Below are 25,740 nucleotides of genomic sequence, written 5' to 3' on the forward strand. Positions count from 1 at the left end.
ACTTATAAAAATAGTCTCAAACTTTCCAACATAATACACTTTTTCCTTTCTCATTGGTATTAAAGGCCTTTTTCCTGGTAGGAAGTGAATCAGTTATGGATCAGGTTTATGGATTTGCTAGTTTGAAAGAATAAGGGATATGTTTGAGTAACCAAACAGTTATCTGTCATTTGATTTCCCTAGTGTTAAGAAGGCAATCCTTTTTCCATGGACATTCAAAGCTTGCAAGAGGTCCTTCTGTCTGTTGCATTCCAAACAAGTGCAACAAGGCATCATCCCATGGTTCCTACAGTCCCCACTCACATTTAGTTACTTCAATGACACCTTTGAAAGGTGGCCCCTTACCATGCCAAAAACACCGAAAACACCAGTTTTTTGTCAATGCCTAGATCTCTGAACTGAAAACTTGTATAGTACCTGTCTTCTTGGGTCTTTAGTATGCAAAGTTACTTTTGTCTTTCTCTATAGCTGCGCTGCATCTCACTTGTCTTTGCTGAAGCCTATTATGTTTCCTTCTGGCTGTTTCCCCAATTTACTCAGGTCACTTTGAATTCTGATACTATTTTCCAAGGTTCTGTCCATCCTGTCTCTTCCTCTTCCTTCCGACTAACTTCTGATTTGTAGACTTCCTTTCTAATAGCTGTGAAATTGCTGCAGACTTCCAAGAAGATCAGTGTTTACAGACCATCTGTCACTGTTTTTCAGCTGTAAGTTAAGCTTACTGGTTAGTCAGATTGAAGACACAAATAGGCTGATGTTGCAGGGTGGAGGAGAAGATTTGGGAAAAGAACGTTTACGTGCAAATTTCATGGGAACGTAAGCCCTAGGAAAGCAAGGAATACACTGGGTTTTATTATTGCTTTACACCAAGTGTCTAGAATAGTTCCCAGGGCTCAGTAAATATTTGTTAATTAATGAAGAAAATGTGAAATCTATGGCATCCTTAATATATCAAACTAAAGCAAGTCATTTTATCAATTATGAGCAGTTTTATAATTTGAGCAATTTTCTTAAGAGTGTCAACTGTCCAATTCTTAATGTGATTTCTTCATTTCCTTCTAACACTGTACCAGGTCCTATAATACTGAAACTTTAAAGCAGAAATAAACACTCATATAATTATTTGGAAATACAAAATGCTACCTGAATACTAACTGCAGATAATATGATAAAAGGGGGCAAAATAACGGCACAGCCTGCTGTGACTTAAAATAAAAAGCTCAAATTGGGTAAAAAAGCTCAAAGTAAAAAAGCAACAATTGGCTATGTAAGAATAACTGCTCCTTAATTACGGACTCACTGAATCCTGGGTATAGTCTAGTCAAACCTGCTCTTTAATAAAACCATGGAAAAGGAATTAAATTGAACTTCAATATATGTGAATCATCAACAAAACTGTCAACAGAGAGCCAACCACGAGATCTTCTCTGGCGAAAGCAGGACACAAAGCAAAAAAGATTTTCATATTCCACACTGAAAAATTTCGGGAAGTTTTTCTGACAATTATTTGAAAGTCGGATCCTAAGGCCACTGAGAAATACTACATGTAAAATCACAGACCTTTTAAGAAGAGTCTTTTTCTTTTTTACTTTGCTTCTATCTGAAGAGAGAGCTATAAAAGTTTTGAATGAGTGCAGTTTGAATGGAATAATAATGAGTACACTCTTTTCAAATGCATAGTTTTACCACAAAACCGTTGTATTTCTTTCCTTATGAAAATGAAATAGGTGTTTTGACACAGGGAGGCCTTGAATGACAGCACTGTCGAGGCCGGTTCGGTGTGATATGTGTAACTGAGGCCTGGAAATCAAACGTAGAGCGGCAAGCTTTGAAATTGTGAAGTAAAAAAACAGATCCGAAAAAAAGATGACAGTTGAATCCCACTTGAATCCATATTGTATCATTCAGAAACCTAATTCAAACAACGTCTCTTCCTGACAGCAGGCTAACAAAAGTACACTGAAAAGTTCTTAAAATAACTTGAATTGTCATTCTGCTTTGCCCCTCACACTTTAAAAAAAAAAAAAGTACTTTCATTCTTATTTGTTCTTATTGGGTAGGCAAAGTTGTCTAGTTCTAGGCCTTGGTGTTCTCATGAACCAACTGAATATGCCGTTCTTGGAGAGTCGCAGACCAACACATTACCAATCTTCAAATTCTTGTTATTTATGAATATCTAGGATGGTACATGTTCTGTTTTATTCCTCCAGAACAGTTTTACCTGGATAGTCTTTCTTCTTTAATACACCTTGTCCTTCATTCTGTTCCCTCATGGTTCCCTCTCCTTGATTTGACATATTTTGCTTTTATGAAGTCATTTCCAATACATATATTGACAAATGCATAGAAATCAGAGTTCTACATAAAGCAGAGGCACTACGGGATGACGCCTCTCTGCTTCTGTCTTCAGAACTTGATTCTGGCCCATAATGGACCCTTAATTTCACACAAGTAAAAAATAGTTTCACTAAAGATGGCATTTTCCGTAGAATCCTAATACTAAGTTCGGTGTTAAGCAAGTGATCTTTTACCAGGAGATGGCATCTATTGAGTTGTGAGACCCTTAAAATTGAACGTAAAGTTGTATGTTTGTGTGGTCATGCGCACATGACTGCATTTCTTTCTTGTGAAAGGATCCAGTGACTTTGATTTCCTTTTCAAAGAGGTAAGAAAACTGGTAGAGAGAAAAAAAAAAAAGTCTTTTTCTTTAGTGAGTGAACTATATTATAAACAACTGGAAAAAATGGATCAGAAGTACCCCAACTACGTCTTATATTCATTTTAACATTATCTAATCTACTGCCTTCATTTACTACATAAAGAAACACAGGTCCAGAGACATTTATAATTTATTCAAGGTCACATCTGACTCTGGTAGTTTTATTCAAACACATTTAAATCCATGACTTTCAAACATTTTTAGCATCCTCTCCCAAAAGGATGTTTCAATAAAACTTTATCAGGAGCCTTATACGAGTGCATTACTTTTCTCTCATATGCTTTTCTGTAATGTTCAATTATTTAATTTTCATATTCATGTATTAATTTATATTACATAAATAAACCAAAATGAAAGTTAATCAATAAAAGAGACTTCCAGAACTCTGGAGAACTGATTCAATAGGTATTATCTATTTTAAGCATTTTGTTTCCTATTTTTTCTTTTTCTGTGTAACAGTATAATATCAACATCACACACAATCTACAGAAGGAGTGGAAAAAATGATTAAGTTCAATTTTGAATGGCTACTTTATAAAATAGGAACAGCCATTTGAATCAAGACCAAGTTGTTTATAATAACGAACAAAACTAAAAGGATCTACATACTACCTTAAAAATTATATAAAAATAACTTTAAAAATAACAGAAATCATAATTTTATATTTTGCACTGTTATTCAAATAATTAATGAAATTATCAAGTGTCAAAGAAGAAATATTTTATTGAAAGCCAAGAGCTCTTTCATCATCTTTTTCTAAAGTCGTAAATTGAAGAGCTGACATCTTGATTTATTACACTGTGCACTTTTAATAGGCAACAAGTTTGCTATTAAAATTTAATCAACCTGCCCTATTAAATTTCTTTCAAATGGTTCAGAGATACTTCAGCTTCTTTTAATAGCAAATCCATTCACTGGGAATCTATTAATATGGACATGTTTTCTACAAAGTACAGATTGGGTTATTGTTAGTTCAATATGAAATTAAATATTCTGAATGCAGAGGTATTGTCTCTGTTTAAATAGATAAGCTCAGAGTTTTAGATTTGGGAACCCAAGAAATTACCTTGTCTATTCCTCCTTATTTTGCTCTAATTGGCTCTTTATATGTCTTCTTGTACAGACACATGAGTTTTTCTACAATAAATATTTAGAAGTCAAATTATTGGGCCATACATTGTCTACATTTCAATTTAGAACATGTTGCCAAAATTCTGGCAAGTGTATTTGTACCAATTCACACTTTCGTGAGCAGTAGAAATTTCTCAGATTCCTACTAGGATTTGGTATTGTAAGCTTCATATTTTTGCCAATCTGATAAGAGTGCACAATGATATTTCATATTACTGCTATACTTTGCATTTCCCGGATTATCAAAAGATGGGGTAATTTTTCATGCTTATTAGCCATAAAGGTTTCCTATTTTGTGAATTGCATATATATATTGATTTGTAGACATTCTTCATACAACATAGGCATAACATTCTGTTTGTTATATGTTGTTTACACCTTCTCCCAATAGCTTACTGTCATGAGTACTGTTTACATTTTGAGACAAGAACCTTACCTTTTTCTTATAATTTATAATCTGTGTTTTATTTTTAAGAACTCCTACTTTAACCTAATATATATATATATTAGGTTATAATGTATATATACTAAATAATATATATAATATATAATAATATATATAAGAGCTCTAAAGAATTTTTGTATTATATATTTTAATGTATTTTATATAATATATTACACTGTATATTGTAATTACATCTATCTAATAATTTTACGTAATTAACTGAAAGCAAAACTGCTTAGAGATCTTTGGTTTTCTGACTGCTCAAGCCAACAGCAGCAAAATTAAAACTCAGAATTCTTGGTGAATCTTTGGTGCACAATACTGTAAGTGGTTAATCTGCAGTTGAAATGATGAACATATACTATTCAGACATTCATCTCTAAAACTCATCCTTTGTGGCCAAAAGCATGTATTTCTGTGTGCTATTAACTTGGGACATGTTGAATACATTTGGACATCTTGGAATACATTTCATAGTACTAAAAACAAAAAATACTAAGCCTAAAGAGAATGAGCCAAGTTTGCTTAACCACAGGCAAAATAGCAGTAATTATAGATCTTTTTAGTGAATCAAAGGCATTTAGCAAAATGTCATTCACATTATAGCTACTTAATTTCTCTACATTGGATTGTCTCTTGATATATGTTAATGGAATGTAGTCAATCTCACAGCTATATGTATTTGTAAATCACACATTGCTTGTGCATTTTCTCTTAATAAAACACACCTCAGAAAAAAGGAAGGTAAGGAAGTATAATAACTACTTAACGATATGAAATGCTTTACCAATATGAAGAAAATATGACTTTTTGTATAACGCTCTGCCCTACGTTGGCATCCTTTCCTATATTGAGCAAATTAAATAGCTTACATGCAGAAGGTCTATTCTGGCTAAAACTTGAATCTTAAACTTGGAACCGATAGTTTAACAAATATATCTGAGAAAAATAAATTAAAACAAAGCATCTATGAATAAAGAGATTCTTGATAACATTCAGAAAAGGCCTGTTTCATCATTTAATCATAATCAGTTCTGTTCTGTTTAGACTAAGGCTCTTTCAGGAAACTTACATTGTTTCTACTTCTCTGCATCAAGATTAACTATCTTCCTTCAATCTGTGTATCCTCTCAAATCTTTCTTAATTCTCCAGTAATTTTTCTGGGGTTGTAAATTACATGCTATGAGTGTGATGAGCAACTTGTCTTAGTTTTTGAAGCAACCGCATTCCTTACAATGATAAATTATGAAGAAAGTCTCTTATGAAAATCATAGGAGAACCCATCACATAAACACTTACTTTTAAATGGCATGCAGTATGTAAGGTTGAGCTATATAAAATGCATGCTTCTGTATGCAGTGTAATTCAATAACACAGAAGCTATTTTAATTGGATACTGCACAATTATTGGTAATGACAATTTAAGTACCTTTTTTCTAATGAGGACTCTTTTTGGCTAACCATATATCCCTCTTCCACGATTTAATTTTTCATGTAATTGAATTAATTCTATTTACTTTCAAAGTAGCAGATACAAATTAATACAATCTATTTCTTAGAAAAAATAATGTGAACAAATAATGACTTTGTTAGTTAACTTGGGTGTTGTATACTACATTTATATCTTCACAAGCTTTATGATTATAATACAGTAGGAACATTTTTCCAGATGAGAGGTATAGTCAGGCTTTGTTTTTAAACTGTAAATATAAGACATTTCATACTTTTTGTTAAAACTGGAATTAGCACATAAAAATAGTAAGTTTAATTTATAACATTATCATTATCTATTTGAAGTTAACTCAAACAGATTTTCTACTTGTTTTAGGCATTATTACGTTGTCCTGACAGAGGACAATATTAAATTCAAAAGTACAAATAGCTGGGTAAAATTGTATCTTTGGTTGGCGCTATACTGAATTATTAGAGGCAGAAGCTATTTACCTGATTTTTAAACACAATCTTTGCTCTGACCAAGATGTTCATCCTTTTACTGAGACATAAGAAGTTAAAGATAAAGGATTCCTACAATAAAATACCTTGAGAGCTTCCAGAAAAGAAAAGAAGAATGATTATAAAAATCTTCTTGCAACCTAAGTCCTAAAATCAGACAATAATATATAGCAAATCAGCATATTCTATATCAAGTAGTTTTGAAAAGCCTGGCCAATCCATCTCTCCATATATTCACAGTGTTTTAAAGCTTTTCTTTCTGTAACTGAATAGGATGAATCCACAGTAAAGAAGTATACCTAGCACAAAATAAAGTAGAAGGAAATGAATAGCATGTGAAGGAAATTAAGAAATAAAGATGTTGATACTTGTGGTGTTAAGAATATCATATTTCCATGTGAAGTGAGAAAAGTATCTTTATTCTAATCTTAGCAAGCTTCATGAAAATCTGTCATCATAAAAAAAGAGTGAACAATTTTGTTCTCATGACTAGGGCTTTGCAGTCAGAAAGATCTTGTTTAGAATCTAGATTTCATCCTTTATTAGCCATTCCACTTGGACAAGTAAGCAAAAAACCCAGCTTCTTCATGGATATAAAGATAATGGATGAATCATGAATAGTGTATAATAGATAAAATCATAACTATACCCACCAAAAAATCCCAAAGGGATCAAAAAATATAAAGAGCCACATTGTGTTCTATTAGAGAAAAGAATACCAGGGATTTCTGAAGAGTTGAGTATATATATTTAGTTCTTAAAAATAGATTTTTTTTTGAAAATTACATCCCCAGCATCTTAGATGAAACAGCAGTAATATTTCAAAAATAAGTGGGAATGTTTCATGGCACTATATTTAGAAATTATCAAGGTAACTCACTGCAGCTTGTTTGATTTATAATAAGGAGATATGAGATACTGCTAACTATATATATATAAGATGGTAAGATAATAAACTATAATAATGCAGAATCTACGTAAAGAATTCTCTTTGTGAAGGGATCTATAAAAGCTATAATAATAATAATAATAGTAAAAATAGTAAAGTAGAAAACATTTTTACTATTGTGTAGTTGGTTTTGAGAGGTTGGATGACTGAAAGGACTCATATCAAAGAGACAACGTTAAAAGCAAAGCGTAAGAAGGATTCACTGGGCAAGCATTTTAGAAGTTTTATTTTCGATTCCTGACAGCAATTTATAGCAAGAACATTTGCCCCTGATTGCCTAGAAATCAATATTTAATATATTTCATTTTGTAATGGAGAATTCATTCTGAAAATTATTTGGTCTCCTTGAGTTAGGAATCAAAATATTAATAGCATTGCTTAATTATCTATCTGGCATAGCATTTCACTTTTAAAATCTTTACCTACTTTGCTTTTGTGTTATTAAACTGATTTTCCTAACATAGAAAATATCCTTATTTTATTGTACACTTTCTGATTGTCTTTATTGATGACGCGTATAAAAGGAAATGAATTAACAAGAGAGTACTGTTGCCTCATTTACAAATCAAGAATGTAAAGGTCAAAAAATACTAGATATAAATGTAATGGTGAATCTCAACTGAAAATTTTTTCCATGCCATGATACTTATAATATTTGCACTTATATTACCATAATACTGGTTCATAATAAAAAGTATTTTGTTATACAAGTAAACTTTGATTTATTAGTCATGCAAGTACTCTTAGGCACATCATTTAACTGTTTTTGCAAATTTCACAAATAGATGTCAGATTATAATAGGATCTGGTTAATATTTACAAACAATTTTATAATCCTTCAGAACAGCAAGGCTTTTGAGAAATAAGACACATTTTGTGCATATAAAGTCATATTATATTTACTGAGATTAATAAAGTGCAGTGAATGAGTATGAGGGTTTCACCCTTTTAAGTTTTAATTTATAGAAGTCATTAATTGCAGTGAAACACCACTTACAATTTTTCATTGCACTTTCCTTTAAAAACGCAAAAGCAAAATATGTTGAGTAGACTGAATATTAACGAGGTGACAGGTGATTTACTGTGAAGTTTCTTCTGCCTTGGTGACCGACCTCCTGGGAAAGACAATACAGTCTCTGACAAGACATGAGTTTTAAACCGGAATGAGTCACACATCCCTGCTCTGCTACATAACTGGTTATTTAGCAGGGCTGTCTGAATTGAACTAGTGTTCTCAGCTTCTGAAGGGCAGAATAGGGCTTGGAGGAAAGAGAAGGCAGTGTTTGCTTATATCATTATCTAAGGTAGGGAGAAGAAATATTTTACCTTTATTTCTTCAATGCTAAAATATGGTTACAAATCAGAAGTGGAAAGTACAACTAGGCAGATATAATGTGCATTTACTTTCTAATGTAGAAGAGACAATTCAGTTTTATTAGTTTATTTCTTTTTGTTAGCCTCAAGGGTAGCACCATTTTAGGTAAATTATTATTTCTTTTACTTGGCATTCAGGTAACTATTTTATTCCTCCCACCTATTACTAGAAAATAAAAAGGAAAGCAAAACCTTCAGTAGTGAATGATGAATTTTAATATCTAATTATCTGAAAGCACTGGCAAGGATCAGTTTTCGTTTGTTAGAAGATGTAAGCAAACTTCTGAGTAAAATAATGACAAGAGTACTTATTATTTTGGAGGCATTGTAGTAAGGAATTGATATATAGAAACTCACTTAGTCCTCTCAAGGTCCCTGTGAAGTGGGTGCTCTTTATATCCCCACTGCATAGACACTGAGAATATAAGCAATTTACCAAAAGTCACTGCATTAAAACTCCATTCTCAAAACTACTATGAGTAAATCAACAATTGCAAAGTCTATTTGATGATGCCCTGCCCTTTTGTATCAACAATGTTCCTAAAAGGTGAGGCCACCTTTCAGTAGGTAGTGGTGCCACTGAGAGCCAAGATTTACCCTTAAAATTTATAAAAAGATTGCCATAAGCCATCTTATTGTACTGATTACATAAATTTATTGAGAATGCATGTGTAGACTAATACAAATCTGAACCTTGAAAGAAGAATCCATCAACTTTAATAAATATGGGCTGCACATCTACAGAACAGACAGTTTTTAGTCACACAACACTTAGGTTTGGCTTAAACAAATATAGCTTTATTGGTCAGATCTCCATGTATAAAAATCTAAATCGCATTAACTTCTGTGGGAGGTCGATGAGATGGAGGATGGGAGATAGGGGGGAATAAAAATCCACTATGCCAGCCAAGCTATTGTTTCAGGAGAAGAAATGCCTTTGTGCTAATTCTGCCACTAAGATGGGTCACATTTGTGTTGGGGAGGGGGTTGGGGTGGAACACTTTTCATAATCCAAACATAGTACTGGTAGCAGCTACCTAGCAAAAATTGATTTTAAACTGAAGTTTCTGGTGTCAATTCAGCTAATTAAATAAAAAGAAAATGGGAAATGCAATTATATTATTCATGATGAGATAAAGTCTAATAAAATCCAATTTCAGAAAATATTCCAATTTCTATATAGATCTATAAAAAGAATAGAAATGTTTAGCCATTAACTGAACTACCAGAGAAATTTCTCAGCAAATGCTTCATTTTGGGATCAAACTCAAGTTCTAGAGGCATCGTTAATCTAAATTGTTCAGGATGAGGTTTGGCCAGCAGGGATTGTGGGTTGGAAATATAAGTGGGAAAGATTACTTTAGCCAGAAATTGTTTCTAACACTACTGGGAAGTTAGGGCTACTAGAAATTTGGGTAAGGTTTCTAATACATCTGGGAGAAGCTCAGGAGGATTGAGGACTGACTTCAAGATATGTGCAAATAGTAAATATTTAAATGAGCAAATGAACAAAACTCTCCTGTGGGGTTTGTAAAAACTTGAGTTTGGATCAGAGTTAATCCTCCTTAAAACTTCCTATAATCCACTATCACACTAATGCTATTGAAAAACTCCTGACTGTGTATGAAAGTGGCATCAGGGAAGTTAACATGATTGTAGTCCTGGTACCTACTGGCCTCAAGGAATTCTTAATTTACTTGAGTGAGTAGCACTGTAGTAAATAAGTCGGAAGGGGAAAAAGTATTTTACAATGTACAGGGAACATTTGGAAAACACCTTCACAAATATAGATATTCAAAGGACAAATGGAATGGAATGTGTAATGGAATGTTTTTAAGAGATGAGGTGACCAGATAACAAAATCCCAAAGAGAATATGTAAGAATGATTACACGAATTGAAAATTATCAATAAATATTCCAAGGTTTTGCATGATTCTAAAGAATAAAATCCCAATAGCAATCAAGCTTATCACACTGGGAAATCTAGCCAGGCAATCTGATACTTAGGCTGTAACAAGTTACTTCAAGAACAGAATATTGAAGATGGTTTGAAAAAATTAAAACCATTGAAAAGGAGTTCTGTGCTGTATGGCAGATGCTTATTCTTAATGGATCCCAAAGATGAAAATGATGAATTTTTGTTTGGAAGAATAGATGGTAAGACATACAGAATTGTAAAATAATTATTCTTTTGATGAATTGAGCAGTGCTATGAATAGTAAAGAAAACCTAAAGTAGATACAGGACTAATTTTTAGACAACTTCTTACAGTTTCTGAGGTCCGGAACTAAAGACAAAAATAAGGGATTTAATAGATCTAACTTAGAAAGAAAGGAAAATGGGGTTTAAATGAACAAAAAATTGCTAGCTGTGAGAAACTGAGAATGAATGGGAAGTCAGAATATATGAAGATGCAAAGATGCAGTGCCTAGAACTTTTATTTTAATAATAGAGAATATGATCTTTTGATTAAACACAGGCGAATAATTATGTTGCTGAGGTGACTGAAGTGTTTATCTGGAAAGGTGAATCTTGGATTTCACCTACCTAAATATGATACACACGCCTGAATGCAGGGAAGATAGGACCCTGGGAAATAAGACAAGATTAAAGAAGGAGGTTAAAGACTATCTTCAGAGATATAATATGAAGAAATAAAATTTTCAAGTACTCCACGCACCTGAGATTAAAAAATAATGAGATGAAAATAAAATGAGGAGTTTCTGACCTGGGGGAATAGGAATTTAATATGGGAAATCAAGAAGATCACTATGATGTCTACCGCCATTAAAGTCACTGAGTGAAAGGAAGAATACATATCCTGAAGGAAAAGATCACTGCCTGGACACACTTCAAATCATAAATTCAACTTAACCCCCTCCCCAAAGTCAACATTAGAATAACTTATTGGATGTCACAAGAAATTTTATGCCCTTCTTCAAGAGTAAATTTAAGAAATACTTTTAAAACTAAAGACTTTAAAACCAGATTTAAACATATGTTCAGTCAATATAAAATATTATTATTTTCTTTAAATACATTTCAAATTGACCCAATCATCCACATATCACATATTCCAAGTTGATGAAATTCTTGAGAAGGAACTAAAAAGGGCACAGCAATGTTACATGTGATTGACCTTAAAATCAAGGTCACAAAAATGTGTCCATTTAAAACAATTTTTAGTAAAGTCAAATACCTTACAATCTTTACATAAATTTAGATCATAATGCTAGACAACATAATAATTTTACATGTTTTAAAAAATAATAATTTTATATATTTTAACCACCTTCACAGTAGGCAAATAGTGCATCATTAAAATCACATGATCTCATCTTTTGTTTAAACAACAATTGTTCTATAGTTGCTGTGATCACTAGATGCAATATGCTTATAGTAATAAATCCTATTCATAAGGGTAGTTTTCTTTCTAGGAACATACTTTAATTTTCCATCTGTGGGATTAGACAATAAACAAAATCTGTCACTATGAAAGCAAATAAGTTTCTAAACTTTGGAGGCATTTGTAAGTAATTCGTTCTCTATGATTTGGAAAGTATGTCAGAAGTTAGAATTCATATTTTAATAAATTTTCACAGAGTAACCATTAAAACTAAACTTGAAAAAGAGCAGGATATTTGGATGATATCATGTAAATCAAAATCTAGCAAATAAAAACAGACTAATAATGAAACAAAATACAAGAAGGTAGGTGTTTTAATGTATTTTCTTCATATTTGGAGCAATATTTGCACTCACTGTTCCTACTTAGGCAAAAGTGATATAGAAAATTTAATATCATCATTAGGTTACAGTTATTATATCCCTGTCCCAAATAACATGTGAAAGTCAATTCAGATTATATATAACATAGATCCCTATATCAAATTCAGCTTGGACACTGTCCTAATTTCCTTTATGTAAATAAGATGCAAATTACTTGAGTAAAAGTAATTAAGAATACCAGCATCTCAATTTTTCTGAATCATAAGTTGTGATTGTTAAATTATTTGTTTCTAAGTAGAATTTAATATAACAAAAAGCTGACAGAAACAGGTTTAAATGGAACTAATAATAATCCTAGTTTGGGGATAGGAAAGAAAACAATGTTGATCATAAATATAAAAAGAAAACAATGTTGATCATAAAAATAACTACTGAATATATGCATCAAAAATATCTTTCTTAGGACAGTGTGATTGGAATAAGCTCATGCAAACACCATCTTTCCAGATAAAACTTTCTAAGTATTCCCCAGCAATGTCTGTAGTGTACAGACATTGTATCTAAACTTTCAAGTATCTAAACTTTCTAAGTATTCCCCAGCAATGTCTGTAGTGTACCCTAACTCCACACAAATACAGCATCTACCCATTTTTACTGCAATCAACTTAATTCTAATCTCCCCACTTCCCCCTACCCCCACCTATACATACGCTAAAAAAGAGGGAGGGAAGAAAAGGGAGGGAAGGAGAGAGACAGAAGAATAATAAAAAAAAAAATCAACTACAAACAAAACAAAACAGTAGATTAAGGGAACTTCATTTTAAAAAAATCGAAATGATGCCCCAGGAACATGATAACCAGAAGCACATAAACACACAAAAATCATAATATACATATATATATATATATATATATATATAATACAAAATACTTTTTCCTCCTAGATCTTTAAATATGCTGGATAAGTTTATAGATAGAAGATTAGATGTGATTTTTACCCAAAATATACAGGGTGCCTCAAGTATGTATTAGATAGTATATTTTTACTTCCACAAAGACTATGAAATTGCTCTATGCCTGGGACAATGTGCAACTCTATGATGCTTAGCCGACTATATAGCCATATAATTGCCCATTTTCACTGCTTCCAATGAGGCCTGACAGCTCACCAGTTTATTACAGTGGCAGATGACTAGAAAAAGAAAGTTCTCGTTCTCTAACTTCTTTTCAGAAAAGATTTCCTGAAAACTCAGGATTGAAAAAAAAAAGGCTTATGAATAATGGAACACACTGCTACAGTCAACCAGGTTTTATAACCTTGCAATATTCCTATCACATGGAACAAGGTCCAGAAGTTGCAAAAAATGCAAAGCATTTAAGAACTTCTTAAAGTAATCACAAAAGTAATAAATATGAAAAATCATTTCTAATTACCTCTGTTGAGTGACGCTGAACTGTTTATATCTCCAGTAATGAAGGAAGACTCTGACTGCTTTCGGACCGTGTCATTCCACATTCTACGAATTCGGCTCTGGATGGGGGAAAGAGAAAAAAGGAAATGAACTCACCAGGCAGTGAATTTCCACACAAATCATTCTTTTTCTTTCTGTCATAGTTACAGGAGACCTTTGTTTCTGGCATCTGGCAAATATACAACTTCTATATGCTTGTGGTACAGTAGCACAAGAACATCAGAAACTAAATTAATGATAATAATTGGTTCTCATTAAGTGTATTCCTAAATGCTTATACCAAAAATAATTGTAACCATGAAAAAGCAATAAATGTAATGTACTGTACCAATTTAAACACTTCATTGAAGATATATAGACGTGTACTCTAGATAGTTAGAATTTAATAATTTTAGTTTCCAAAGTGAAACAAATTATTTTCATTGTAACTTTTATGGGAATGGGGTATTTAAATATGTATTAAATTGTCAGTTTTATTAACAAAAGATTTACTTTAAGAATTCAAAAACTTGCAAGAAAGAAAAAGTTGGTGAGAAAAGAACAGAGTATTATTAAAATGCTACTAAACTTAATATCACTTCCATATATTTTATAAGACCAGTATAATTTTACAGGTTACATACGATTTTGACTTTTCTTTCTTTTGAAGGAGATAAAGGAAGACAATTCACCCTTATTCATTTCTTCACAGTAGGCAATTTTATTGAGAACTGAAAATTCTTACATCATTATTTATATTCTCAAATTCAGTTTTGTAAGTGTCAGATAATTGAAGAAAATAGTCTAGTATTTTTCCATTGGGGAGGGGAAGAGATTTTTTTTTTTCTGATTTATTGTTCTGCTATTTTATTGAGTTAGGGATCAAAAAAGTTTTAACAATCCTGTGAGGAGGAAACAAAAGATTTTCAGCTTTTCCAAGGATGAAATAATTTTAAGAACTATTACTAATCGGAACTGTAGTGGCAAAACTAAGCTCACAAATGGATTATGCTCCAAATATATTTGAACTCCTTGAATAATAGGAGTATTTAATCTTAAAATTAACTAGACAATTTGTTTTATAAATCTTGGGACATGTTTATTCTTCAGAAATACTGTCTACATTGCTTTTTAGGTCAGCAAGTATACACACAGACACACCCTCACACACATACAGAACAAAAAAATAAAAGAATTAGAGGGGTGCCTGGGTGGCTCAGTGGGGAGAACATGTGACTCTTGATCTCAGGGTCATGAGTTCCAGCCCCATTATGGGTGTGGAGCCTACTTAAAACACACAAATAAAACAAAAAAAATTAAAATTTTAAAAATTAAAAAAACCCAAGAAAACTGGCACAGGATTATAAATCCTGAGCACTTGAGACATGTTATTATCGAAAAATACTTCAAAACTTCAAACCGAAATACTGGAAACAATTCTCTTACATTTGTTTAATTAATTAATTAGTTAATTAATTAATGAAAATATTAATTACCCTCTACTGCATGCCAAAGCTACTGTAGGAGATACAAAGGAAAAAGGCAAACAAAAAATATCTTTGTCTTCATGGAGCTACTATATTAGTTAGACACAACAAATTATCACAACAAATTATCACAAAAATAAATGTCAAAGTAAACAATGTAACCACACCATGGAACCACTAATTATTATAGCTGAAAACTACAAACACAAATGACTGTCAATGGTAGAATGGATATATAGAACAATATACAACAATAACAATAAAAAAGCAACATAGCCTCCTGCAGCAACATAGATGTCTAAGGAAAGAAAGAAAATAGAAGAGAATAGGTACTGGATGATTTCATGTGAATAAGTATCAAACACATGCAAAACAAAACGTACTGTTAAAAGTTAAGATGGTGGTTATGTTAGAGGTGAATGATGGAGAAAGGTTCAAAGGGTTTCTGAGGTATTCTCAACATTCCAATATTTGACCCAGGGAGGGGATATGAATCACTGTGCATACACCTATATTTTGTGTACTTTTGTTAAGGTTTGTTATACTACAAATTAAAAAAATGTCTAAGTGCACATAATGAGGGGATATGTCCTTGGCTAGGAAGTCTGTGAGCACTACACTGAAGAAGTGACATCTTAACAGATTTGATGGAAATAGATCATTGTTAGGTGACATTTACATAAGCTTCCCCCATTACCTCATCTTCTGTTAGTCTCCCCAACCTGGACTAGCCACACCGGTTCTCTCGCCATTCCTTAACAAGCCAAGCATGCTTCTGCCTTGGGCTTGGTACAATTGTTTCCTCTGCCTGAAGTGTTCTTCCCCTAGATACACGTGTGAACATCTCCATCTTTTTAAATTTTTGCTCAAGTATTTTCTCCTTAAAGAGACCTATTCTTCTATTCCACCCACCTAACCCTGCTATTTTCCTCCCATAGTCATTATCATTTTATACAACATGACCTCTAATTATAATGTATTTATTTCTTATATTTATATAGAATGTCCAATATTTAATGTCTGCATTAGATTTGAGGCTTTAGGAAAACAGGAATTTTGTCTTTTTTGTTTATTGATATATCATAACATTTGTTATACGTATGCATACATAAAATATATAATTTATATGTAAAATAGGTATCTTATATGTAAAATCTTTAAATACTTCAATTAATTCTTTCTATGTTCTGGGCTCTATACTATGCAATTTTTCACTTATTCACTCACTGAAATCTCACAAGACCTCCTTGAGGCAAGCACTCTTATTCATTAGAAAACTGATGTTCAGAAGTTAATTAGCATGTTCAAAGTCACAGACTTAATAAGTGACAAAACCAACATTTGAATCCACTCAACTGGCTCCTGATCTAGGAGCTTAACAATTCACTACACTATATCAAATAATAGTTGAATAGAAAAAGGGGGGAAAGAAAATATTGCAGGCAGAGGAAAAGTATACATTACGTAGCACAGAGCCAGCACTTTNCACTCAACTGGCTCCTGATCTAGGAGCTTAACAATTCACTACACTATATCAAATAATAGTTGAATAGAAAAAGGGGGGAAAGAAAATATTGCAGGCAGAGGAAAAGTATACATTACGTAGCACAGAGCCAGCACTTGAGCCTGACGTGGGGCTCGATCCCACAACGCCGGGATCACACCCTGAGCTGAAGGCAGACGCTTAACTGCTGCGCCACCCAGGCGCCCCCCAAAAAAAAGATTTTAAAAAGTGATACTAGATCCTTTTTGGAGGTGGAGAAACTATTAGAACATGTCAGGGAAATGAAGAACAAAAGTTTTTTTGGTTGCGGGCACAAGAATTGATTAGGGAGAGGTTTGAAGAAGGCAAAATATATAGAAACTGTTCAATTCTTGAGTTGGATGTTCACGTCACGGGTGTTCATTTTACTACTATACTTAATAATTTAACAGATGTTACATACATTGTTTAATGTTTCAAATATCACATGATAAATGTAAATGCATCGACAAAGTCAAGGAAACAAAAAATAAATGACAGAACAATTAAAGAAGGGTTGAAGTGGGAAGGATAATACTTGAGTCCAGTTTTTATAAACACACATAAACACAAACCAATCCTATACGTGTCTGTGAATATCTGTTTGTGTGATTATGGTTATTACCAAGCTTTTATACGTGATTATTAGCACCAGGAAGTAGGTATGGGGGAGCAACAGGAGAGGATTTTCACTTTTTAGTCTTGCCAATCACGCTCCTCCATTATCTACACAGAAGCCGCATGATCTTTAGTATACGTGGATGATCTCCGGCCACTTTCTTTTCTAAATCATCTCATTGGCTTTCTCAACTAATAGCCTTCTCCTTTGACTTCATCTCCCATTCACTGTCACCCAATTTAGCCAATGACATTCTTTCCATTCTTGAGTTTGCAAGTCCTCCCCTACCTTAAGGGCTTTGCGTTAGAGCTCTCTCAACTGGAATTCTCTTCCCCTGAATTTCCTTCCCGTCATTCAGAATCTTGGTGTCAATGGCATCTTCCAAAAGTCTTCCTCCAGCATTTAATCCAAGTACCCACCTGGGCTTTCTGTATCACATCACTGTATTTGGATCTCTACCAGCTTTCATAATTTGATCTTTTCTGTTGGTTTGCTAATAAATTTTCTGTCTTCCACAACTAGAATGTAAGCTGCAGATCACAGGGGAAGTTGTCTTTTAACCACTGAACCTCCAGAGCTTAGAAGGCTGCCATTACAGAGAGGATATTCAATATTTCTTAGTAAAAAATAAACAATATAGAGATTGTTATTTTACAAGTTCTCCGATGTGGAAAAGGCATTCACAGTCCAAAATTCTACCTTAATATCAGTGAGTATTTTAGACTATGGAAGGTCAGAGTTAATAGAAATACATTGATTATTTTTACCTAAACAGACTGGATTTAAGTAACTGTTACTTATATAGGGTTGGATTGTTATAGTTAATCAGAATTAATATTAAAATAAGCATAAGAACAATGTAAGGGTTTTTCTTTGGAAGACTAGAATTGTGATATGAGAACTATAAAGTGAAGAAAAAATATGATACAGCTTTAAAATATATATCTGAAATTATATTCTGTAATAATGACACGATTAAGTGATGGCTGCTTCAATTTATTGAATGCTTAACAATTTGTTTTCAGTGTCTTGAATATATTGTCTCAATCTTCAAACAATATAAGAAATAAGTATCATTACCACCACTTTACAGATGAAAAAATTGAGGGTCAATGATATTAGGTAAATTGTTTTGTGTAATGGCTGGTACATGCCAATGCTAGAATTCAAACCAAGGGTTATCCACACAGCAAGCTTATGATTATTCTTTTAACTTGCATTGCCCTATGTTTTAGCTTAGCAATATTGCTAAATATTACACAACTTTGTTGTAACATAATACATAAACTTCCAAGTAGTATTGTTTCATTAATGGCATTCATCAAATGACTATGGGATGGTGATTGATGGGCTTGACTATATGAAAAGCAAGTAGGAACTAATCGAGCTGGATGACATTAAGGATATCAGCAATTTCAATTTAAAACTGAGGAAAAGATATTTACAAAAAGGGAGATAAGGATTATCAGTTTGAAAATAAAGGTGTGGAATCTAAGGGCCTCATGCTAGAAGCATCATTCAGGTGTACCCTACAATTCTGTGGGTCTTCAAATTTCTGATTGACCAATTCAGTACTCCTACACTCAGAAATCTCAGCACACCTAAATTGGTACATTTGTTCCCCCTAATATGCAATTTTGTAACCTCAGTAAGGTATAGAAATAATAAAATTCAAACTATTAATAATTGTGTATTATTTATAGGTATAAATTTCATGTGTATTACAACAATTTGTGGTTGTTAATTTAAGTATTAATAGTTGGACAGTTTGACAGTTATACATTAGTTTTAAATTTTAGTTGGAAATATTAGATTAAAAGATTAGATGTGGTTTTACTCATAAGATAAACGAGAACTCCATCAGTTTGAGGAAAGTGTTTCTTTATGAGAACATTGTTCATTATCTTTCATTTATAAGAGTCATTCAAGTGCTACTCAGGGGTGTAAAACTGTCCAGTCGACAGTGAATGTGTTTGAGAGAATGAAATATATGAAGTTTGTAAATGATATTTAAAGTCAAGGATATTTAATTTTCTAAGCATATAAATGGATTGTTGGGAAATTTAATCTATTAAGTTTACAAGACAATTAAGCATTGAACAAAGAACACCTGAAGTGATCTTCCTTATTTTATATAAAATCATCAAATTTACAAAAAAATTAAGATTCAGAGGTTGAGTTAAAAGGGTTAAGAAAAAAAACTTAAGTTCCTGATCTACACGTTTATCAACTTAAATTTAAGTCTTCTTTAGAAATCAGTTGACAACACTGAAAAAAATGATTGTTCTTCCCACTGGATCAGGAAATCTTCAAAATATTAGTCGGCTAGTCTGAACTCAAACTCGCTCATGGCCCCCATAATCATGTCTTCTATTTGGCTCATTTTAGCATTGTTGAGTTGCTGAAATTTCTACCTAATAGTCTTTGGACTCACACCATGGCCTGGGAAAAATGGCAGACAGGTTACTTGAAAGTTACTTGAAGGTTTACAGCTCTCCAGGTGACAGTCAATGTCATGGCTACATTGAGTGCTGGGCAGCTGGGAACAGCATGTGGAACAGTTAAGTCAATGATGCTGTGATCGTATCCTTCACTGCCCTGAACTGTCTTCAACTTGTCAGCAAATAATGTGAGTTGGACTTCTTTTACTAAATATACCATTTAATAAGTACATATTTTCTCTATGTGATAGAGAGTTATTACACTGGCTAAAAGAGGTAATTCCCTTAAGAATCATATATAGAAAGAGATTACTTTCTTAGAATTTTTGGGTAAAGTGCCTAATTCCTTTTGTCACCTCCTATATTCATTCAACTAGGAATAATCTGAAATCATTAATTATTATGCAAATTGAGGCGGCCCTAAATTTCATAATTTTATTGCAATGTGGTTTTTGAAATATTTGTCCATCATTCTTGCTTTAGACATTGCAACAACAAAAACAACAACAACAACAACAACAAATTTGATGGGTTAAACACTTGGGATAGAAAATAGTTCTGATCAAGAAAGGACAGCAACACATGACAGAATATGGGTAAGAGATATTTCATTTTAATGAACAAATGTTTACCTGTGAGCCTGTGGAGTAGCGTCCAGGAGTTCGAGAACCAGATGTTTTCCCTGAGCCAATGGAACTCTCTGTACTTTTGCCACTACAACAATGCGTTCGCAGGCATTTCCCATACTCTTTCCGTACCTAGCCAATTAAATATTAACTTCTGTTAGCATGGAATTCATTTCGGCAGGGAACTATGGTATAAAATGTATGTAAGTTTCATTTTTAGATAATTAATATAATTATTTCCTTGCCCTACACATACAAGAAAGTCTGCTCAGCACATATTTTACAGTATATAATGATAATCAAGCCACCAAGCTTGAAATTTTGCATAGCTGGAGCCTTTTAAAACATGTACACGTGCACACACACATGCCCAATCCCGCTATAAAGCTACTACCTCTTGTTCAAAAAATGAAACGTTAAGACTCTTTAAGACACTATTTTTAGTCTCATAAATTTGATCTGAAGTAGCCTGTTGGTGCAATTGTACTTTGAAGTGAGGTCTAGTGGGAAAGCCACAGAGAAAAAAGGGGGTGGAGAAAGGGAGGAAAAAGGGGAGAGAGAGGAAGAGAAATGAGAAAAAGAACGTTTAAACACAGAAAAAAGGAATGTGTTAGGCAAAATTTCTTTTAAATAAATATTTCTTTGAAGTTTATTTCTCTTAAAAGAGGTCAAATTTGTAACTTTAGAATATAAAATTCAAAATATTTTTAATTTATTCCCTCATAATAGTTCTAGCCAATAATCATAGATTTCTTTTCTTTACTAAATTCTTAATCCTGCTTGTAGTACAAAATCATGGGGAAAAAAGGAGATAAACATTTCAGTTGATGTTTTCAGGCAGGAAAACATATCAACAATGTCTGGGAAAACTTTTATCATGTTTAAAATTTTTATTACTGCCTCTTTAATTACACAAGATGTACAAAAATAAACAGTAACCACCCTAAATCATACTTCCACTATCTACGAAAACAAAAATTATCCACAAATATGTCTTCATCAACTAAAAACACATTCTTGGACATTTTATTGGTTATACATTCCAAATTTATGTTCATTATGAAATAACGCTGTATATATAATTGTTCTTAGCTCTTTACATATTGAATTCACATGAGTTCATCTTTTCCATAACTTGTGACAATGTAATATCTCAATGTAATTTTATTTAAAGCAAAGTTATAAATACATAGTTTTTTGAGGGCCTTATTAGAATCAAAAGCAAAAAAACAGAAGGGCTAATGATATATTAATATTAGTATTCAAAACTAAAATATTGTATCTTAATATTAGAAAGTTCATTCTATCAAAGATTTAGCAGAATCAGATAGAATACATTCAGGTTTGTTTGAAGAATTCACATTTATTAAATGCTTATTCTGTGATAGGAACAATCTAGAGACAGGTGAATCAAAGTGTGGAGGAGGAGTGCATGCTGGCAGTAGGTAGGGGGACCTAGGAAGGCTTCTTAGAGAAGAAGTTTTCTGACAAGGTCTTCAAAAGATAGGCTGGAATCTGTCAGGTTAGAGAATGAAGTTGAAAGAAAGGACAGACAAGGGAGACAAAGGCATTCTAGGTATTGCAAACAGGGTGAGCAACCTTTGAGGACTTTCTCTGATCTGGAATACCAGCATTACATTCTTTAATGTATTTTAAATTATACTGACATGTTTTCCAACCAACCTCTTCTATGCTACATTTATGAATAATTGGAAATAATTAGTTTTATTCAGTATTTAAAAGCCAATTCACATTTTGTTTATTTTTTAAAAGAAATAAGTTGATGGGGCGCCTGGGTGGCACAGCGGTTAAGCATCTGCCTTCGGCTCAGAGCATGATCCCGGCGTTGTGGGATCGAGCCCCACATCAGGCTCCTCCGCTATGAGCCTGCTTCTTCCTCTCCCACTCCCCCTGCTTGTGTTCCCTCTCTCGCTGGCTGTCTCTATCTCTGTCAAATAAATAAATAAAATCTTTAAAAAAAATAAAAGAAAAGAAATAAGTTGATACTCACTTGTGTGTATGTGTCTATGAGTGTCTAATGTATATGTGAGGTTGGGAATATGGAGTGAAGAAGCTTCTAATTTTTAATTGCTATTTACTAGGAATTATGCTAGGTTCCTCCTTCAAAATGACTCTGGGAAATAATCATACCTATATCTTACAGATAAGAACACTGAAAAGGTTAAGCAATGAAAATAAACTGAAAGATTGAAAAGATTAAGCAATATGCCTTATGTGAAAAAATCCACATCTTATAGGTGCTCTCTGGTCAGGAAGGTCCTTCTAAAAGGCCACATTTCTAACATTAATATGTTAACATTACTATTAGAGTAATCTATTAAATTATCCTTTTCTCTGTATCTGGAAAAAATAGGAACAGATGCTTTAATTAGAATTTGGGAAAGCTTAAAATAATCTCTACCCAAAGGTAAGCACTATCAATTATACAGTTTAATACTACTCCTGAATTAATGAAGTATCTCCAAGAACTTAAAACACTGATTATAACCTACGTCCCACTTTGTTTTTCCTAATGTACTCAACAGTATATTTTCTTTTTAGAAAATAAGGTGTTTTTTAATGAAGTGATTTAAACCTAAGTGAATATTTTAGGAGGGAGAGAGAGAGAAAGAAACAAAGAGAACTGCTCGCATTCCTTTAACAAAGGCAGCAATATTGTATAAGCTACAGGAATTCAGCACGGACTATTTTCATTTCCAACAAAGGTTAAATGTTCTGAACTGGTTATATAAACAACCAGCAAACCCAAGATATCTAGGGATGCCAAGTTCCATATTGAGGTATATTGCTTACTGAATCTTTACTGACTTCATTTTTCTGTGATTAGTTTTGAAACACTAAGCATGTGTTTTTTAGAAAAGAAAAAAACCCCAAAATAACATGGACTATATGAGACATTTTTCTTTAGATTACAGTAAAAGTTATTTGATCGTTCAATCATTTGCATATTCTAATCCACTATTTCACATGATACTCCATCTTACCACGACCAGATATGATATCTTATTATTTTAATATTGTTGTATAATATAGATGGGAAAGAAACTATACCTTACCAATGGAATATTTCTTTCATATTCTCAAATCAGAAATAAAATAATTATGATACCCTCTGAGGTTTATAATTAATTGAGTGTGTAACAAAAGAAAAAGTGGTAACTTTAATGTCACCAGTAGAAATACTTGTATTGGTCATAGGAAATCCACACTCAGAATAGGACTGATAACTCAGTTTGATTTTTATTAATGAGCTGAATCAATATCTCAAAATGGAATATTTCATATTTGTTTAATCAAAACATATGAGCAACTACATCAGCATGGGCACATTATTGAAATTTAATCAGATGGCTTAAGAGAAACTTCTTAAGAGAATTCAGATTGTTAAAATGTGCAAACTACCCAAAGCTATCTATAAATTCAATGCAGTCTCTTAAAATTCCAATAGTATTTTTCACAGATACAGAAAAAACAGTCTTAATATTTGTACAGAACCACACACACACACACACGCACACGCACACACACACAAAGGCCAAAGTAATTCTGAGAAAACACAGCTGGAGGCACCACACATCTTGCTTTCAAACTATACTACAAAGCTGCAGTAATTAAAACAGTATGATGTTGGTATAAAAATAGACATATAGACCAAGAGAACAGAATTCGCTCCAAAATAAATGCTTGCATTTACTATCAACTAATATTTGATAAGGGAGCCAAGAATACTTGATAGGAAAAGGACAATCTCTCCAATGAATAGTTTTGGGAAAACCAGATAGCTACATGCAGAAGAATGAAATTGAACCCTATTTTACACCACTCACAAAATTTAACTCAAAATGAATTGAGGACTGAAACATATGATCAGAAGGCATAAAACTCCTAAAAGAAAATAAAAGGGAAAAGTTCCTAGACAGTGGTCTTAGCAATGACTTTTTGGACATGCATGACATCAAAAACAAAAGGAACAGAAGCAAAAATTAATAAGTGGGATTACATCAAACTAAAAAGCTTCTGCATAGCAAAATAAATAATCAACAAAATGAAAGGGCAATCTACAGAATTGAAGAAAATATGCGCAAATCATATTTCTGTAAGGGGTTCACATCCAAAATATATAAAGAACTCATATAACTCAATAGCAAAAAAACAAAACGATCCAATTATAAATGGACAGAGGAAATGAATAGACATTTTTCTTAAGAAAACATACAAATGACCAACATAAAAAAATTCTCAACAGCAGAGATCGGGGAAATGCAAATCAGAACTACAATGAGATACCACCTCACATCTGATAGAATAGCTATCATCAAGAAGACAAGAGAAAAAAAAGAAAAAAAGAAAAAAGAGATAATAAGTATTGGTGAAGATGTGGAGAGAAGGGAGTCCCTGTGCACCGTTTATGGGAATGTAAATTGGTACAGCTATTTTGTGAAACAGTATGTAGTTTCCTCATAAAATAAAAAACAGAACTACCATATGATCCAGCAATCTCACTTCTGGGTATATATCTGCAGGAAATGAAATCAGAATCTTAAAGAGATATCTGCACTCGCATGTTGATTGCAGTATTATTCACAATAGCCAAGACATGGAAACAACCCATGTGTCCATCAACAGGTGAACAGATAAAGAAGATGTGGTACATACATACAATGGAATATTGTTCAGCCATGAAAGGAGGAAATCCTGTCATTTGTGACAACATGGATGAGTCTTGAGAGCATTATGCTAAGTGAAAAAAGTCAGATAGGAAAAGACAAATACTGTATGATATCACTCATATGGGCAAGAGCTGAACTCATAGAAACAGAGTAGAATGGTGGTTGCCCAAGACGGGGGGTGAAAGAAATGGGAAAATACCGGTTAAAGGGTATAAACTTCAAGCTATAAGAAGAATAAGTTCTGGGCAACTAAGGTACAGGAGGATAATTACAGTAAACCAACTTGTATTATATACTTGAAGTTTGCTAAGAGAGATCTTGAATGTACTCACCACAAAAAAAGAAATGGTAACCATGTGAGTCGATGGAAGCATTAGCTAACACTATGGTGGTAATCATTTTACAATTAATGTGTATCAAACTAACACACTGTATACCTTAAACTTATACAATATTATATCTCGTGTATATCTCAATTTAAATAACGGAATAAAAGAAAAATCTCCTAAGACATTTCAGCAATTTCAAAAGAAATTACCTGTTTTGTTTGTTTGTTTTATAGGGAAAAAGGCAAACAATTTCATGTTTTCTATATTCTTTG

The 25,740-nt window shown here is 32.7% G+C and overlaps 1 protein-coding gene across 15 annotated transcripts in view; it reads right to left on the reverse strand.

Moving 5' to 3' along the window:
- Positions 1-25,740, reverse strand: part of ADGRL3 (adhesion G protein-coupled receptor L3) — an 815,688-nt gene that overhangs the window by 13,117 nt on the left and 776,831 nt on the right. For all 15 annotated transcript variants that reach the window (XM_034671746.1, XM_034671747.1, XM_034671744.1 and 12 more), the window contains 2 exons: positions 20,455-20,580; positions 13,737-13,833 (listed from right to left, as the gene is read on the reverse strand). In XM_034671746.1, coding sequence (XP_034527637.1) covers positions 13,737-13,833; positions 20,455-20,580 — 223 coding nt within the window. The remainder of the gene's footprint in view (positions 1-13,736; positions 13,834-20,454; positions 20,581-25,740) is intronic.

The sequence above is a fragment of the Ailuropoda melanoleuca genome, chromosome 11, assembly GCF_002007445.2.
Source record: "Ailuropoda melanoleuca isolate Jingjing chromosome 11, ASM200744v2, whole genome shotgun sequence".
NCBI lineage: Eukaryota > Metazoa > Chordata > Mammalia > Carnivora > Ursidae > Ailuropoda > Ailuropoda melanoleuca.